Source organism: Scheffersomyces coipomensis (genome assembly GCF_036884675.1).
Source record: "Scheffersomyces coipomensis strain NRRL Y-17651 chromosome Unknown DFJ63scaffold_9, whole genome shotgun sequence".
NCBI lineage: Eukaryota > Fungi > Ascomycota > Pichiomycetes > Serinales > Debaryomycetaceae > Scheffersomyces > Scheffersomyces coipomensis.
In genome coordinates this window covers 125,668-143,608 of record NW_027042900.1, presented here as the reverse complement: position 1 = coordinate 143,608, position 17,941 = coordinate 125,668, and the positions used below count along the sequence as shown (strand labels likewise).

At 31.4% G+C, this 17,941-nt stretch overlaps 8 protein-coding genes and 1 non-coding gene across 9 annotated transcripts; 5 read left to right on the top strand and 4 right to left on the bottom strand. All coding sequences in view use genetic code 12, as the record gives it.

Moving 5' to 3' along the window:
• Positions 1-1,433: 1,433 nt before the first annotated feature.
• LSC2 (succinate--CoA ligase (GDP-forming) subunit beta) lies at positions 1,434-3,149 on the top strand (the record flags this gene model as incomplete). Its single annotated transcript, XM_064905373.1, has 2 exons — positions 1,434-1,466; positions 1,938-3,149. The coding sequence occupies 2 exons, from the start codon at positions 1,434-1,436 to the stop codon at positions 3,147-3,149; spliced, it is 1,245 nt and encodes a 414-aa protein (XP_064759330.1).
• A 100-nt stretch (positions 3,150-3,249) lies between these two features.
• Positions 3,250-4,409, top strand: PUP2 (proteasome core particle subunit alpha 5). The gene has a single exon (XM_064907305.1). The coding sequence runs from the start codon at positions 3,544-3,546 to the stop codon at positions 4,330-4,332; it is 789 nt and encodes a 262-aa protein (XP_064759329.1). The 5' UTR covers positions 3,250-3,543; the 3' UTR covers positions 4,333-4,409.
• Positions 4,410-4,430: 21 nt separating this feature from the next.
• On the bottom strand, positions 4,431-7,058 carry DFJ63DRAFT_290976 (uncharacterized protein; the record flags this gene model as incomplete). The annotated part of the gene is made up of 1 exon (XM_064905361.1): positions 4,431-7,058. The coding sequence occupies one exon, from the start codon at positions 7,056-7,058 to the stop codon at positions 4,431-4,433; it is 2,628 nt and encodes an 875-aa protein (XP_064759328.1).
• Positions 7,059-7,186: 128 nt separating this feature from the next.
• On the bottom strand, positions 7,187-9,558 carry APG7 (Apg7p). The gene has a single exon (XM_064904499.1). It carries the CDS (start codon positions 9,209-9,211, stop codon positions 7,259-7,261), a length of 1,953 nt encoding a protein of 650 aa, XP_064759327.1. The 5' UTR covers positions 9,212-9,558; the 3' UTR covers positions 7,187-7,258.
• On the bottom strand, positions 9,337-11,070 carry NMD3 (ribosome-binding protein). Its single transcript, XM_064907304.1, has one exon. The coding sequence runs from the start codon at positions 11,015-11,017 to the stop codon at positions 9,443-9,445; it is 1,575 nt and encodes a 524-aa protein (XP_064759326.1). The 5' UTR covers positions 11,018-11,070; the 3' UTR covers positions 9,337-9,442.
• GCN5 (histone acetyltransferase) lies at positions 11,071-12,841 on the top strand. Its single transcript, XM_064905525.1, has one exon. It carries the CDS (start codon positions 11,333-11,335, stop codon positions 12,704-12,706), a length of 1,374 nt encoding a protein of 457 aa, XP_064759325.1. The 5' UTR covers positions 11,071-11,332; the 3' UTR covers positions 12,707-12,841.
• On the top strand, positions 12,819-13,884 carry SOL3 (6-phosphogluconolactonase). The gene has a single exon (XM_064907303.1). It carries the CDS (start codon positions 13,014-13,016, stop codon positions 13,803-13,805), a length of 792 nt encoding a protein of 263 aa, XP_064759324.1. The 5' UTR covers positions 12,819-13,013; the 3' UTR covers positions 13,806-13,884.
• Positions 13,885-15,124, top strand: DFJ63DRAFT_321219 (2',3'-cyclic-nucleotide 3'-phosphodiesterase). The gene is made up of 2 exons (XM_064907302.1): positions 13,885-13,980; positions 14,052-15,124. The coding sequence occupies exons 1-2, from the start codon at positions 13,977-13,979 to the stop codon at positions 14,831-14,833; spliced, it is 786 nt and encodes a 261-aa protein (XP_064759323.1). The 5' UTR covers positions 13,885-13,976; the 3' UTR covers positions 14,834-15,124.
• Positions 15,007-15,089, bottom strand: DFJ63DRAFT_t130. The gene has a single exon. It is a non-coding gene; the product is annotated as a tRNA-Leu (tRNA).
• Positions 15,125-17,941: the final 2,817 nt, after the last annotated feature.

Genomic DNA, 17,941 nt, shown 5'->3' with positions numbered 1-17,941 from the left:
ATGACCAGCATTCAACAATTTAATAGCCGCTATGACAAAACTTGATCATTATCATTACTATTTATCAACTAGGCCCACTTATCAAACAACTAATCTTACATGCACCGCATCTTTCTTGATTATATTAGACAATTCAATGACTATCAGGTTCAACTTTGCTATCTTCTTACTTGTTTCCTTAGCGAATTTTCTCTGTTCCTTAGCAAGCCTTCTCTGTTCTTTAGCAAATCTTCTCTGTGTTTTAATACATTTTCTCTGTTCTTTAGCCGCATGCTTAACTATATTAGCCAATCTATTTAATTGGCTCCCACCAGGGGCAAAATATTGATTAGCATCAGTAGTTGATTTACCATTTTGGTTACCCGTTTCATTTCCACCGTCATCATTTATGTGCTGTTCATTTGTGTCGTCTTGATTCGACTCTCTGCCATCCAAATAAGTTAACCTTTTCTCTACTAAGCTTAACAATTCTTCTAATTCAGAGGTTGTGAAATCTCCAGTTTTCAAATCATGAATTAATTGATCGACCAGTTCTTTTCGTTCTTGTTGATCTTGTGGTATTTGATTCATGGTATCAATGATAAATAAGATTTTATATTGTAATTGATGTTATACGTATGATTCTGTAGTAGTGTGTAGTTTTAAATTGATCTACACAAAAAAACGATAAAATTAGATCACGTGATTGACACCACACGTGATTGATTTTTCTCTATATAGAATAAATGGAGAAGTTGCGATAATCGGGAAAAGAATTTAATCCCCTCCTTGATTCTTAATGGCCCCGGCAATTCTCGTGAGGGAAATTAAATTTAAATGTCGTTGCAAAAAAAGAAAAAAAAACGTTTTTCCATCACCACCATAAAAATAGTGTATAGGTAGAACGAACTACCAATGATATGAAGAATAATAGAGATGATAGTATCATATCATATCATATCATATCATCGTAAGTTGATTGGTTTCGGAGTCCATATCAGTTAGTTCCTCCCACCCATTAGCCTCAAGTGTCGTCTAATATTATATGAGGTGGAATGCTAGTGAGTGGGTGGGCCCACTCACTCACTACTTCTTTACTTTCTTCCTGCCTGTAACCTTTCAGTTGTTAAAAAAGTTAACTGTTTGACCCGGTGCAATCGTGTCCGAGGAACCTTTTTTTAACATTCTTGATCATTTAGACACGACTTTGTTCTCTCAGTAAATATTCGCACTGTTACACTAAAATAGGCTAAGGAACGGTAAAAATAGTGAGTACCGTACTCACTATTTGTGTCTAATATTTTTTTTGTTATTTTTAATTTTGTTGAGGATGGGAAATCGTTGTGGTTTGTAATTTTCATTCAGTTTTAAATTTAAAAATTATTTAACCACTTTCTTTTATTCTTATTCTTAGTTCAATTCAATATCTATTATTGTATTTATAGTCAACCATCATGTTGTCAAGATCCATTGCCCGTACTTCAAGAGTATGTATCCAATCTATCCTATGTATTACTGTTTATTGAATTGCAATGGTTTTCCCCTCAACTCCTCCCTGAGCTTTCACTTTGACAGCCATCTTATCGAATCAAATCCGTCAATCCCAGTTAATCTAATGTGTAACTTATCCAATCAATCAATCAATCAACCACTAGAATATATCAATTACATCTCACCTACCATCACTCATACCATCGTCTCCATCCCTTTATCATCATCCAATTCATCCCATTATCCCTACAAATCAATCCATTGATTTGGCTGCCATCCGCTAATCATCAACAAACCGAAGAAAAAAAAATTAAGAGCGTCAAATCGTGCCTAACTTTAAACATTTTAGTTCAACCCCCTTAATTAAAATTACTTGTCAATTATCATCAATTCATCAATTCATAATGGTAATACATTCATCTATAACTATTCAATCTCTATATACTAACTAACTCATTTCTCTCTAGGCTGTTGCTCAACAAAAAAGATTTTTATCTTTACATGAATACCGTTCTGCTGCCATTTTAAAATCTTATGGTATTGGTGTTCCAAATGGTTCTGCTGCTACTACTCCAGAAGGTGCTTATGAAGCTGCTAAAGCTTTAGGTACTAATGAATTAGTCATTAAAGCTCAAGCTTTAACTGGTGGTCGTGGTAAAGGTCATTTTGATTCTGGTTTACAAGGTGGTGTTAAATTAATTAGTACTCCTGAAGAAGCTAAAGATTTAGCTGCTCAAATGTTAAATCATAAAATTATTACTAAACAAACTGGTGCTGCTGGTAAAGAAGTTACTGCTGTTTATATTGTTGAAAGAAGAGATGCTAGAACTGAAGCTTATGTTGCTATTTTAAATGATAGAACTAGTCAAAAACCAGTTATTGTTGCATCTGCTCAAGGTGGTATGGATATTGAAGGGGTGGCTGAAAAAGATCCTGATGCTATTAAAACTTTTTATGTTGATATAGATACTGGTGTTACTGATGAACAAGCTATTGCTGTTGCATCAGTTTTAGGTTATACTGATGCTGCTATTCCAGAAGCTGCTAAAACAATTCAAAATTTATATAAAATTTTTGAAGAAAAAGATTGTACTCAAGTTGAAATTAATCCATTAAGTGAAACTCCAGATCATAAAGTTTTAGCTATGGATGCTAAATTAGGTTTTGATGATAATGCTTCATTTAGACAAGAAGAAGTTTGGAGTTGGAGAGATCCAACTCAAGAAGATGCTCAAGAAGTTGAAGCATCTAAATATGGATTAAATTTCATTAAATTAGATGGTAATATTGCCAATATTGTTAATGGTGCTGGTTTAGCCATGGCTACTATGGATATTATTAAATTATATGGTGGTGAACCAGCTAATTTCTTAGATTGTGGTGGTACTGCTACTCCAGAAACTATTGAAAAAGCTTTTGAATTAATTTTAACTGATAAAAAAGTTAATGGTATTTTCGTTAATATCTTTGGTGGTATTGTTAGATGTGATTATGTTGCTAAAGGTTTAATTGCTGCTACTAATAAATTTAAATTAGAAATTCCAGTTGTGGTTAGATTACAAGGTACAAATATGGAACAAGCTAAAGAATTAATTGAACAATCAGGTTTAAAATTATTTGCTTTTGAAGATTTAGATCCTGCTGCTGAAAAAATCGTTCAATTAGCTCCGCCATCATAAGTTAATCAACTTTAATTTCCACTCCCATGTCAAAACTATTCTCCCTTAGATAATTTTTAAGTATGTTTGTTAAATAAAACAAATAATTAGCATTAAATTGTATTTATTGTAGTTGTAGTTTGCTTATATCAAAATAATTACACAAAACTTACGAGAGAGAGAAAAAATTGGTGTTGCCACCAAAAGGCGAAAAAGTTCACCAATTATCTCCAAACAATCTTATAATACTATTATTCATCATCAATCAATCAATTCAACTTACTTACCATTCAATTGCATAACCAGAGTACATTACCCATCCACATCCACAAAGAGTAATTAACCATATCTGTGAACCACTCCCTACGAAAGCCAACCATACAATACATATCCACATACATAATCATATCTAATAATGTTTTTAACAAGAAGTGAATATGATAGAGGTGTAAGTACATTCTCACCAGAAGGTAGATTATTCCAAGTTGAATATTCATTAGAAGCCATTAAATTAGGATCTACTGCCATTGGGATCAGTACTAGTGAAGGAGTGATATTAGGAGTTGAAAAAAGAGTTACATCATCATTATTAGAACATTCCTCCATTGAAAAAATCGTTGAAATTGATAAACATATCGGATGTGCCATGAGTGGATTAACTGCTGATGCCAGATCTATGATTGATCATGCTAGAGTTTCAAGTTTGACTCATAATTTATATTATGATGAAGAAATTCAAGTTGAAAGTTTAACTCAATCAGTATGTGATTTAGCCCTTCGATTTGGTGAAGGAGCTGGAGGTGAAAAAAGATTAATGAGTAGACCATTTGGTGTGGCTCTTTTAATCGCTGGTATAGATAAGGATAAAGGTCCTCAATTATATCATGCTGAACCATCGGGTACGTTTTATAGATATGATGCTAAAGCCATTGGATCTGGTTCTGAAGGAGCTCAAACTGAATTACAAAATGAATATCATAAATCTTTAACTTTAAAAGAAGCTGAATTATTAGCTTTAAAGATTTTAAAACAAGTTATGGAAGAAAAATTGGATTGTAAAAATGCTCAATTAGCAAGTGTTACAGCTGATGGTGGATTCCAAATTTATAGTGATGAAAAGACAGATGAAATTATTAAAGAGTTAAATGAACAACAAATTGATGATGATACTACTACTGCTGCCGCCGCTGCTGATGCAACTTAAGTCTACCTTTTACATACATGTATACATATACTTCTAAATAAATAAATAAATAAAATAAAAAAAGATTATATTAAAAATAATTCTACTTAGTTATTCTATTAATTTTCAGGAAAGCAAACTTCTAATCTTTCAGTTAAGATTAAGATCAGCTTATTTTCACTTTCACCATATTCTCGTAATGATACAATGAATTCAGTTAATGAATCTCCAAACGTTTCAAAATAATCCTTTAATCGATTATTCAAATATTCAAATCGTTCATTTATCAGATCATTATCCATTGATTTATCATTAAATTTATCAGGATACTCACGAGAGAAACGACTGAATAATTCTTCATTTGATAAAATCACCGTCGTTTTCAATCGAGTTAAGAAATGATTATACAGAATGATTAAATCAAATAATCGTTTTAAACCATTTAATAAATCTGGTTTGGTAATTAAGGCATCATTAATTAATCCATTCAAATATTCACTTAATTTATTTCGGAGATTACTCACATTGATTAAATCTGCTTGGTCTTGTTGATGATGTAATTGAGGTTTAATAGCTGATGATATAGCTCGTCCTTTATTGATTTGATTATTATAAATCTTGGAATCAAATATATCATTACTATTGTTAAATCTATTAAGCGAATTGAACTTGTCATTTGTTGTGGTAGTAGTAGTAGTGGCTGTAGATGAAGATGTTGACGATGAACCTAATTCACTGTCTAATAATATAGTCTCAGTTAAATCCAATGTCTCATTAAATTTATTAAACCCAGATTCAATAACATCATGATTCAAATATATTTGAACTTCATTGATTAAATCTCTCATTCTAGTATGCAACATTCTACATCTTAATATCCATTTCTTCATCGGGTTTGAAAATCGAGGGAACTGCCATACGGTGGTACTATTAATCTCTTTCCATGTTAAATCATTAAACTTAGCAATGAATTTAATAATGATTTGTAATTTAAACATTAATTCATAATGATACGATAATTCTCGACTTATAATCAAATTATATGGGAATGGTAATGTCACTGTTAAATCAATACTTGAGATGGTATAGGTATCACTATGATGTTGATCATATCCTGATTGATCACGATTTGATTCTGATGATTGAATTGGGGCTCTTCTTTTCTCTAAACTTCGATTTAAAAATCGTTGTAAATCAGGTTCATCTTGAAATACACTATCAGGATCAAATGTTTGTACATTCATGATTTCTTTAGTAACTTCATAAAAATTAGATGATGATACCGTTAAATTTTGATTTTGACGTAATAATTCTACTATAGAAGTTTCTGATTGTAAATTCTTTCCAATTATTTCAAATTTTGCTATGGATTGATGAGTTTCAAGATAATTCTTTTGTATTCTCGATAATGATATCGAATATCTATCTCGTCTTAATTCATTAAATGATTTATCGATAAATTGATCAATATTAAAACTATTTTCAAATAAAAACATCAGTTGGAATTCCTTCACTAATGACTTGAAATAAAATCCTTCAAATATTAACTTCATTAATAATTTATTAGCTCGATTATAAAATTGATTGATTCTTAATTCAAGATCTGATGAATTAATTTTAACTATAGGTGATAAATTTTCATTTAATAAATCAAAATCAGTTATCCCAGTACAAAGTTTAAAGATATTAAGATATTTCCCCGTATTCAATAACTTTAATTGAATTTCAACTCCATTAAATTGTTGGATTAATCCATCTGATTTAATTACGAATAATTCATTCCAATAATGTTCACTCTTTTCATTAAATATCTCCACTAACGAATCAGGAACTGATTTCTCCCGGATTAAAAATTCATCAAATGGATCATCAATTATACCTTCACTTAACCATTTATTAAGCAGACTGACATAATGTTCACTTATATTATCAAATAATTCAGTTAAGAATTGTAATGAGTTGAAATCTCCTTTGAATAGATTAATCCTCTCTTGTATTAACTTAAGTACTGAACCACCTTTACAAACATCAGATCTTCCACTATTACTATATGTCTCTATAATTCCAGGTTCATGAAGTGATCGTTTCACATTAGATAAGAAATCATCAAAATTATTATCCTGACTTGGATGGGCTTGTCTTTCTTGAGTTATTTGATGGATTTGTTTCACTATTTCATATAAATGAGTTATCTTATTCGCCACTTCACTTTGATTTATGGTATGTTCAAGGATATTTAAATTGAAATGAGCATTATATTTGAATTCCTTCTCTAAATCTAAGATTAATTGCTGATAAACCCCAATTAATTGAGAAATGACATAACATAATCGTTGAACCACACGTCCATAATGAGGTTTATCATAATAATTAATGAATTCAATTAAACCAGAATAATATTTCCCAAATCTTAATAATTTCTTCGTTATGGTCTTTAAACTGATATCCAAATGTTTAGCCACTTTGAAATCAGCCCCATTGATCCTAGAATCAACACTAGATGAATTGAAGTTATCGTGATATCTGATATAACAGCCTTCATACCCAAACAAAGCAAAGAAGAGATCCTTGATGATTAATCCTTGTTGTATCTTAAGATCATCTATTTCACTAAGAAGAGCTGGTCTTATTCTGGTTGGTCTTTTGAAAGCACCTTGAATGGTTGACTCCACTAACTTAGGATTATCTAGGAGCCGTACAATATCTGGTTCTATATCACCTATCTGTGATGATATGAAACTGGCCATCTTGATGTGTATGATATATGATACTACTGTTTGAAACACCTCTGTTGTAAATATGTTGTTTTGATTTGTTTACCTTTTTTTAATTTGTAACGCGCTCCCAAAAGAATTATTGGAGTATCAACAAAAAATTTATATATTGACTTTTATAGAGTTCTTCTTACTGTTATATCGAAATTGTACAAAATATATATAGTCATGGTTCATTGTAACCACTCATCGTCTTCATCGTCTTCTTCACCTGAAAATCCCATTTGTTCTAATAAAGCTTCGCTTGCTAATTCAGCTTGCTTTTGAACTTCTGTTAACCCACTCACTTCCTCAAGATATGTAGCATCATTAAGACATCTCTTTATAAATTCCCAACCATCGGCCAAATAAGCTTCAACAACATAATCTGAACATGCTGAGCAATGTTTATAGTTAGGAACAAAGAATTTATTTTGTTGGAAATTGTTTAAATAACCTCTTATTTGATGAGGAATCGATCCAAATTTAGAACTTGAATCATTGGCAGCAAGTTGATGGTCTGGATGTTGTAAGATAGAAACAAGTAATTCTACGGCTAAAGATGATGCCATTAAAGCACCTCCAGGTCTAGTCACAGTACACATTTGATCTAACGTTCTATCAGTTGTACTATCTGTAGGAGCAACAACATCATTACAATAATAACATCCTAATCTATCCTTAGCATCTTGTTTTGAACTACCATGTCTTATCACTAAATAACTATCATATCCTAAAGCGGCATTGATAACCAATTTATTCTTGGCTTGACCTAATACAGTAGGTAACCATCTTGATTCTCGAGAATCCATTAATAAAAATATAATATCATGATCATCAAATAATTGTGATAATTTATCGAAATTCCCCTTTTGTACTTCTTCATCAGTTATAGGATGTCCTATCATTGGAACTTCCAAATTAATCCCAGTTGAATCAACTCCAGGATAGATTTCCTTCAATGCTTTAGCTGCTTGTACCGCTTTCCATTCTCCTTTATTTTCATCACTGAAACAATCTTCAAATTTGAAAAGTGGTTGTCTTACAGGATTAGAGTATGATACTCTACCATTATCCACCAATGTGATAGTATTAAATCCCCATGCCAACAATGCTCGTGATACATAACTTCCAAGGGTTCCTGACCCTAATAATAATACTTTTTGAGTTTTCATTATATCAAGATCCAAAGTAGGAGCCACTCGCCATTTCATTAGTTTCAAATTAAGATCAACTGCTTGTTCCGCAAGTCTATTGGGAGATATTAAATTAGCTAAATCAGCCATCTTTGGAATAAGTTTACCTTGATTATTTCTTTCCCAACCATTAAACTTTGGAAATGCATGAATATCAAAACTATCATCAAGCTTAAGTTTCAAATTGGAATCAATACCGCGAGGTCTATGGATTACCAAATTTATTTGTTTAAATCCTTTCACAGCTAGTAAATATAAGTAATTCTTTAAATGGATGGATGGAACTTGTAATGGACTTAAACTAGTATCCACAAAAACGAATGATCCAGTTTCATGTAAAGTGATATTAGACACATCTTGAACCGTATTATCGATGATTTGGAAAAACAATTGTTTATGGAATTGACTTGGATCAATAGTGATACCATTACTTTCAAGTGATTCTCCTTTATCAATAATTTGCCATGGAGAATTTAATGTGGGGGTGGCAATCCAGTAATAAAATTTATATTTCTTTAAATCAGAAAAACTCAAGATGAAAAACTTATTGATCAGTTGGAAACTTAACAGTTGGGTAGTTATGATCTGATCATGTATTACTTTTGCCCATTGTTCTAGGAGTTGTGATTTATTGATACTCTTGAATGCTTCTAAAGTATTAAGATTGAGAATCTCACCATCAATGGCAAGGTTACGTGTAACTTCCAGTTTGGATTCTTCCTCAAATGTTTCAAATGCTTCAAAATCTATCTTAAGTCGACAAACATCATCATGTCTACTCAAATTCTGAGGTGAAGTAATGAATCCTTTTAGTGGTTGGGTATTATCATCTAATTTAAACTTGTTTAATTTCAACTCCGCCAATTTCGAAAAGAATGACGATTCCACGAATGATGTTACAGGAGTATATTTGATTGGTCCTGTGGTATGTGTAACTGGGTCAACTAACATTCTTCCTCTTTACTATATTTGAATACTTCTTCTTAACTATTGGATATGTGGTTGCTTAATCAAACGAAGGAATAATTTGTGTTATCAAATTTCTGGCCCGTGTTTAAGCGCGATACAAAAAAAGGTATGCAGGAAATTCGGATAATTTTTATTATGATCTATATAATTACTTGATATATTTTACAAACCCTTAACCCATTTACTAAATTAAATAATGCTATGTGGACTGACTTATTCCATTGGATGATCTTCTAAAGTCATTTCATCTAATTCATCTAATAAGTCATCAATATTAATTTCTGGTGCATCTTCATCTTCTTCGACTTCTTCTTCTTCAACATGACCTGCTGGGGCAGTGGTGGCAGCAGCAGCAGCAGGAGCAGTATTACCAGCTTTATACATATTAATAGTTTGTCTTAATTCTTCATCTTCTTCTAACTCTTGTAAGAATAATTCATAATCCTTTTCAGCACGTTCTTGTTCTTGTCTTGCTTGTCTTGAATCATCATTGGCCACAATATCACTATGTTCTTTAGCCATTCTCTTTAATTTCCATTGTCTATTCTTAGATTTCTTTGATTTTCTTGCATAATGTTTCTTAACTAATACCACTTCTGGAGTATTACCTGAATCCAATGAATCCCATAAATCAGAATTAAAATTGGAATTGACTAAATAATAACCTAAACATGAATCACCAGGGTGTAAAATACCACCTAAATGAGTTCTGACATAAAATGAGGTATCATTAACTCCTAAATCAACAGCACGACTAACTTCAACATCAGCCAAAACATATTTACCTTTAATATCACCAGTTGGTTCCACATCCAATACAATGAATTCAGTTAATTGAGTTGCATCGATTAATGATGGGAATGGATTTCTCCAATATACAGAAGCAGGTAAATCAGCAGTTTGTAAAGTATTTGGATCCAAATATTGATTCAGATTAGTAACTTTATTACATAATACCACTCGAGAAATATTCCCTAATGAATGAGCTAATTTTTTAGGTAAAATAACTAAATCATCACGACATATAGGAACAATTTCAACGGAGAAGGAGAATTTATATTGAGATGAACCAGAATGAATATCAGTACTTACTAATTCTTCTGATCTCTTATTTTTAATGGGAGCAACAGCAGATAAGAAATCTAACATTTTTGCAGCATGATTTTTTTGTGCATAAAAGAAATCTAACCCATCTTTGGATTCTTTAATAGAAACAGTATCGACATGAGCATTATGTTTTAAAATTAATTGTTCTAAATATAAGAAAGTTCTTTTATGAGGGACTTTTTGTCTGATTTGAACCGTTGCTCTCCATGTATTTGTAGTATAAGATTTTGCACAATCCGGACATTGCATAGCAATGACAACATATTCAACTTCAAAAGTTTGTTGAACAATAGTATTTTGAAGAGCTTCACCTTGAACGGTTAACTTCACTCTAATACGACGAGAATGAGGTTCAGTCCAAATAAATGATGCATCAATCAACCTTACTTTATTTAACCCTTTTAATCTTCTTAAACATAATGCTAATAATTCTCTTGATTCTAATTCAGCTCTGATCCATTGTTGAGGAGGTTGAAGAAAACGTTCACAATTTCTGCAAAATGATACATTTGCCTCTCTAGGTATACCTTCTGTTATATCAACAGTTAATTTTATACAATCATGACACATTACTAACCCTTGTGATCCATCCATTGGAACACCACAGTTACAACACAACACAGTTGCAACACCTTGAACTGGACCAGCACCTTGGTCCATATATGAGTAGTTAGTCGACATGGTTAGTTAATTCCTTAGTTGACTTTATGAAAATAAATAATTTGCTTAATAATTATAAATCATATATATATATTTTATATCAAATTAAAGTCATCGTATGCCAAAAAAAAAAAATTCTTTTTTTTACTTTAAAAGTTTTCACGTGACTTGATTTCCTGCATGTAAAATTTTCCAAAAATCATCCACCGAAAAAGGTTTTGTTTGTGTAATCACAGTAAACAAGAGGTGGAGGAAAGCTTTATATGAAATAGAGTCAAATGATTCATTAGATCGAATCATATAGAATCAATTATAGCATAGTAACAGGGTCGTGTAATGGTAGATAGGAAACGGGTAGCCACCATAAAGTCTGATGATGAGGATGATGATGATGTTCCATTAAATAAGAAAGTCAAAGTTGAAGTGAAGGACGAGGACGAGGACGAGGAGGATGAAGATGAAGATAGTAATGATGAATCAGATGATGATGAACATAAGAATGGAACCAAGAAAGAGGTGAAAGATGATGAGGATGAAGAGGAAGAAGAAGAAGAGGAGGAGGAGGAGGAGGATGAAGGTGATGATGAAGCAGAAGAAGAACGAAAACGAATAACAACCTTTAATTTTGATGGAATTATATATTCATTTAAAGAAAGACCCTCAGTAATAGAAGAAAGAGAAGGTAAAATAGAATTTCGAGTGGTTAATAATGATAATACCAGAGAAAGCTCCATGGTTTTAACTGGTTTAAAAAACATTTTCCAAAAACAATTACCCAAAATGCCTCGTGAATATATTGCCAGATTAGTATATGATAGATCACATTTATCCATGGCAGTAGTACGTAAACCATTAACGGTAGTAGGAGGTATTACTTATCGTCCCTTTGGGAATCGAGAATTTGCTGAAATTGTGTTTTGTGCTATATCATCTACCGAACAAGTTAGAGGTTATGGTGCTCATTTAATGAATCATTTAAAAGATTATGTTCGAGCTACATCACCAATTAAATATTTCTTAACTTATGCTGATAATTATGCTATTGGATATTTCAAAAAACAAGGTTTTACTAAAGAAATCACTCTTGATAAATCAGTTTGGATGGGATATATTAAAGATTATGAAGGTGGTACGTTAATGCAATGTTCAATGTTACCAGGAATATTAAGATATTTAGATCTGGGGAAAATATTATTATTACAAAAGGCTGCAATAGAGAAGAAAATTAAATTACGATCAAAATCGCATGTTATAAGACCAGGTTTACAAGTATTTAAAACGAATAAAAATGTTACATTAGATCCCAAGGATATCCCTGGATTAAGTGAAAGTGGATGGCTGGATGAAATGGATAAATTAGCTCAAAAACCAAAACGAGGGCCTCATTATAATTTCATGACTTCATTATATGCTGAAATGGCCAATCATCCATCAGCCTGGCCATTTGCCGTACCAGTTAATAAAGAAGAAGTTCAAGATTATTATGAAGTGATTAAAGAACCTATGGATTTATCTACCATGGAACAAAAACTTGAAAATGATAAATATGATTCGTTTGATCAATTCTTGTATGATTGTCGTCTTATCTTTAATAATTGTCGTGCTTATAATGGCGAGACCACTACATATTATAAGAATGCCACTAAATTGGAGAAGTTTTTAAATAATAAAATCAAAGATAGTGCTGAGTATTCTCATCATCTTGAATAGAGAGAGAGAGATAAGTGATACCAAATGATTTTAAAATATTTATGTGTATATAGAAATGTACAATTAATAATAAAAATAAGTCGATTAATAATTTAAAATTGCTGTCAAGCCCAAAAAAAAAAAAAAAAAAAAAAATAGAACAAATTTCGATTCGCATCCATCCATGAAAATTAGTAACGATTTATTTAGTCACTTTTTCAACATCAATCCGGCACGTCCTTCCAACGATTTATTAACTTGTTCCTCTTCTTGTTGTAACTGTTGTTGTTGTTAACACAGATTAGTATAATCAATAAATCATATCAAAATGGCTGCTGCAAAAGTCTATTCCTATGCTGAATCAATTGACGTGGCCAAGTCGGTGGGGCAATATATCATCAAACATCAGAATATTGCCTTAGAATCAAATCCAACGTTTAAGATTGCTTTATCAGGAGGTTCATTGGGTAAGGTTTTGAAATCAGCCTTAATTGATAATAAACAAGTGGCATCTGAAGTTAAATGGGATAAATGGGAAGTCTATTTCAGTGATGAAAGATTAGTTCCATTAACTCATCCTGACTCCAATTATGGATTATTTAATGAATTAGTATTAAACAATTTACCATCCTCAGTGGTTACTAAACCCAAAGTCATCACCATTAATGAAAGTCTTATCACAGGTAAAGAAGGACAATTAGATGGGATAGATAAACAAAAAGATTTAGAAATCGCATTTCAATATCAATCAAAGTTACCCGAAGATGGTAAATTTGATGTAATTTTATTAGGTTGCGGTCCGGATGGTCATACATGTTCATTATTTCCAGGTCATCAACTCTTACAAGAAAGATCAAAATTGATTGCTTATATAGATGATTCTCCTAAACAACCTCCTAGAAGAATTACATTCACATTCCCTGTGTTAGAATCAGCGACAGCTATTGCCTTTGTTGCTGAAGGAAGTGGGAAAGCATATATTTTAAAAGAAATCTTTGGTAATAAACAAAGTCAATTACCAGCAAAATTAGTTAATGATATTTCTACCGGGGTTCAAGTGTCTTGGTTTGTAGATGATAATGCTATTGAAGGTGTCAATGTCATTGCTTCAAAGTATTAACATCTTACATTTTCCAATTGGACATTTTTTTTAAATAGGTTCTTATAGAGAAAAATTAAACAGTGAGAGTAAAACAAACACAAAAAACCTCGAACGATTGTACTTTAAACCTTCAAAATTAACCATTAAACATTTACTAAATCATTCATATACTTTATTTATTACAAGATCATGGGTATGTATCCTATAGTAATAACCAATTGAATCGAATTAATTATACTAATTAAGCTCAATGTGTAGCATTAGGCGTTGCATTATGGTTATGTCCCAAACAAAATTCCACCATTAATGATAAATTAACTACATTAATGAGTTCATTAAATACATTGTTCCCCGGTCAAGCTCCTAAATTTGATCCTCATATCACGATCACCACCAATGTGGATATCAATTTAGATGATCCTCAGCAAACAAGAGAAGATGTCGATAGAATCTTATCATCATGTGCAGCTGCCATTCATTCTTTACCTAAAAATCATTCTAATTTGGTTACTTTAGGAAGGATAAATAGTCAACGAATGTTTTTCAAAAAACTTTATTTCCAAGTAGGGAGAGATCCTAATTTAATATCATTTGCAAGAATCATTCGAGAATTATTCGTCATATTACCTCAAGATATAGAATTAGAAAATCAAAAGATAAATCCTCATTTATATTCCACAAATAGTAATGGAATACTTAAACGAAAGAAACTGAAAAAGAATAGATCTAATAATGAACCAAATCCAGCTACTAAAGAAGTAGATTTGAAATTTGTTCAAGAAAGAGCAGCTTATAAAGCAGCGGAATGGTCGGCTCATGAATTCGATCCTCATCTTTCATTAGCTTATAGTGAGATTTACCCTATAGATAATGCATTATGGAGAACTATCAAAACAAGAATTCTGGATTATTTAAATATAGAGAATTGTGATGCTCCTGATTTAATTGATAATGGTTATGGTTGGGATGGTGGGGTTTTAAAATTAGTCCTTTGTGAAGGAGATGTTAATGAATGGATCACCTTAGGAACAGTTGATATTCATTGAATCCTATCCATACCATAATTCTCATGTTTGATTTCTAAAATGTCACTCTTTAATAGACTACGTTATGTACTTTTAACAATTGTTTGTAATATATGCATTTTAATAAAAATAAGATTATCAGATCTTGATAAAGCTAAGATCTCAAAAAATTAAAAAGAAAAAAAAAAAGATAATGAAGGATGCGAGGTTCGAACTCGCGCGGACACCGTCCAACAGATCTTAAGTCTGCCGCCTTAGACCACTCGGCCAACCCTCCAATTTGTGAAAAAAAATTGGTTAGGCTGGTGGTAACGATCCAAAGTATGAGAAATTTTATTTTTCTGATTTTTTTCGAATCAGAAGTTTCATAGCTTAATTATTCATATTGGTCTGAAGTTAATTATCATATCTACAATCTGAGATAGAATAACGATATACTTTATTATCTATTGTAGGATATAAATCAAATTTTAATAATTTGTAACTGTTGGATCATGTGACGGTCGTGTGAGCTCAAAACTTGGTTTTGTAATGATGTTAATAATTTTGATTCAAACTTTATTTATCGATAAGTACACTTGATTCTTTATCTTTGATAGTACTTTTTCAAATCCTCCGTTTATTGTAAAAGGTACGGTTAGTAAATGACTTTTAGTTTTTAGTAAACTTAACAAACTTTTCTATTTAGGTTATAATATAACTTTCTAGGGACATTTATTGGTCTTATGCCCGATTTTTCGACAGGAAAAGCACCCATCGTTCTTACTTTAAATATTAACTAACATTAATTCATATAGGATAAATATTACTAACTATTTGTATTACTACTTATTGGTACATAGTTAATATTAATCAAATTGGTGGTTGCACCACTGTCTGTCCTAGACAGCAAATATATATTTAGTTAAATTATTACAACACATTGTTAATATCTGTAGTTTGTAGCCATTCAAATGTTCTCTATGTTCCAGCCTTTTTCCAAACTTTGAAGTAAAAATTCATCTAATCGACTTCTTGATTTGATGAAGATTTATCATCTACATTCTGAGAAAGTAAAGCCATACCCTTTTATTATTTAGGATCAATATTCTAATTTGCAACTCTTTTGATCATATGACTAGTCGTGCGAAATCAATTGCAATAAATTTGCGTGATTATAAAATTGTATGATTCAAAATAATTTATAATCCCTACTTTCAATATTACTTCTTCTTCTTCAGTATTATATTAGTAGAAATAATGGAAAGTTTTTCTTGTTATTGGTTGTTATTATAAATCTAACCTTCACATAATTTATTTAGGAATGATGATTAACTATCTAGGACGACATTTATTCCCTTTGTGACCTTCTTGGTTGCAATTAAAAACAGATAATTTTATCTACGGACCTTTCTTTAAAGGTTCGTTTTACTAACTTTAAATCATATAGGATCAATATTACTAACTATATTTTAATGGAGTATATATTGTGTGGATGAAGTTTGAGGTAGCTCCGCTATCCAAATATACGTTTTAATTTAATTATTACCTTACATTGTTAAGATCTGTAGTTTGTAGTGACTTAAATCTTCTCTTTTGTTCGTATTTATATCAAGCTTTGAGGTCATACCTCGTATAACTGATTTCTTGAGCTGGTATTGAAACACCAAAAATATTTTGATCATATTTAATTAAATAGGAACGATAATAAATGAATTCATGAAAAATTTCGCAAAAAATGTCTGATAAATATTTTATCTAACATTAGATTTATTATCCAACGACTATTTTCCATGACCGTTTAGACTCTTGCTTCGTATATCACAACTACTTGTAAAGACATACTATTTGCTAATAATTCATGTCAATTTAAAACCCAAACGGTACACCAAAAACAATGTTTAATCAGTAAAATTAGCAGCCAAAAAATTTAACTCGCAGTAACAAAAATATTTAAATTTTTCAAAGCAGCAGCAGCAGCAGTTGAAAATGAAAAAAAGTAAATTTGACAGATATGATACATCACTGTTTCAAATAAACAGCAAGTCAATCAACATGAGTAACACATTCACGTGTATCACATGTTCTGAAGAGGATGTTGGACCAATCATTGGTAAACATTTATCCTCCACCAGACATAAGGCCATCAGATCTAATCGTTTAGATGAAATTATAGGATGTGAAGAATGTGATGATACTAATATTCATCAATTGGCTATTAATAGATATGGATTATCAGATATGTCGCTTTTATGTAATACATGTTTCGATAAGGATAAGACTGAAAATAGTGAAAAGCCATCAACTCAATATACTTTAGCCAATGGAGCTTTCTTTTCTAAAATAGATCAATATTTTAAGTTTAGAGATATAGCGTGTTTCAATTGTCAAGCTGATGAAAAATTATATGTGGGAAATCAACCATCTACTGGGAAACAGTTTATTTTTTGTAAGAAATGTGTTGAGAATTTCCCATCTGATGTTAAATACGTTAGTGAAAATGATGATACTTTTCTTTTTGAATTACTTGGAATCAAAGAAACAACAGTAAATGCAAAGAAATCCACTAGACATCGTAAAGGCAAATCCATAGGAGGTGGTGGAAGGAAGAAGGATGTTAAGATGACTGCTGAAAAGGAAGCTAGAGTAGCTCATTACTTTGCTAAGAAGGAAAGTGTATCTAATATAAAATCAGGAACAACCGTTAAGGCCATAGGTTCAACCGCTTCATTAACAGGCTCTAAACCAGCTGCCAATAAGTCTAATTCAGCAACTCCTAACGCTAGATCCACAATCAGTTCAAGAAGTTCAACTCCTAAATTCTCGCCAAAGAGTTCAGGTTCAGTAACTCCAAAACCAACTAATGGTCAACGTAAAGCAAATGGTGCTACTAAGAATGCACCATTTGAAAAGAATAATGGTAAGACTGAAATGCAAACTGATAAGTTAGTAGCAAAGTTGAAAACATTAGAACTTGGTTCAAAGTCAGCTAATTCAAAACCATCAACTCCATCAACTAATGATAAGAAAGGACCAAATACAGTTAAAAATGAAAGACCTAAAAAGGAGAAACCAAGTGGTGTGGATACAACAAAAGCTGAGAGTAATAAAGCTAGGCCAGCACCTAAAGACAAGACTCCTAAAGGGCCT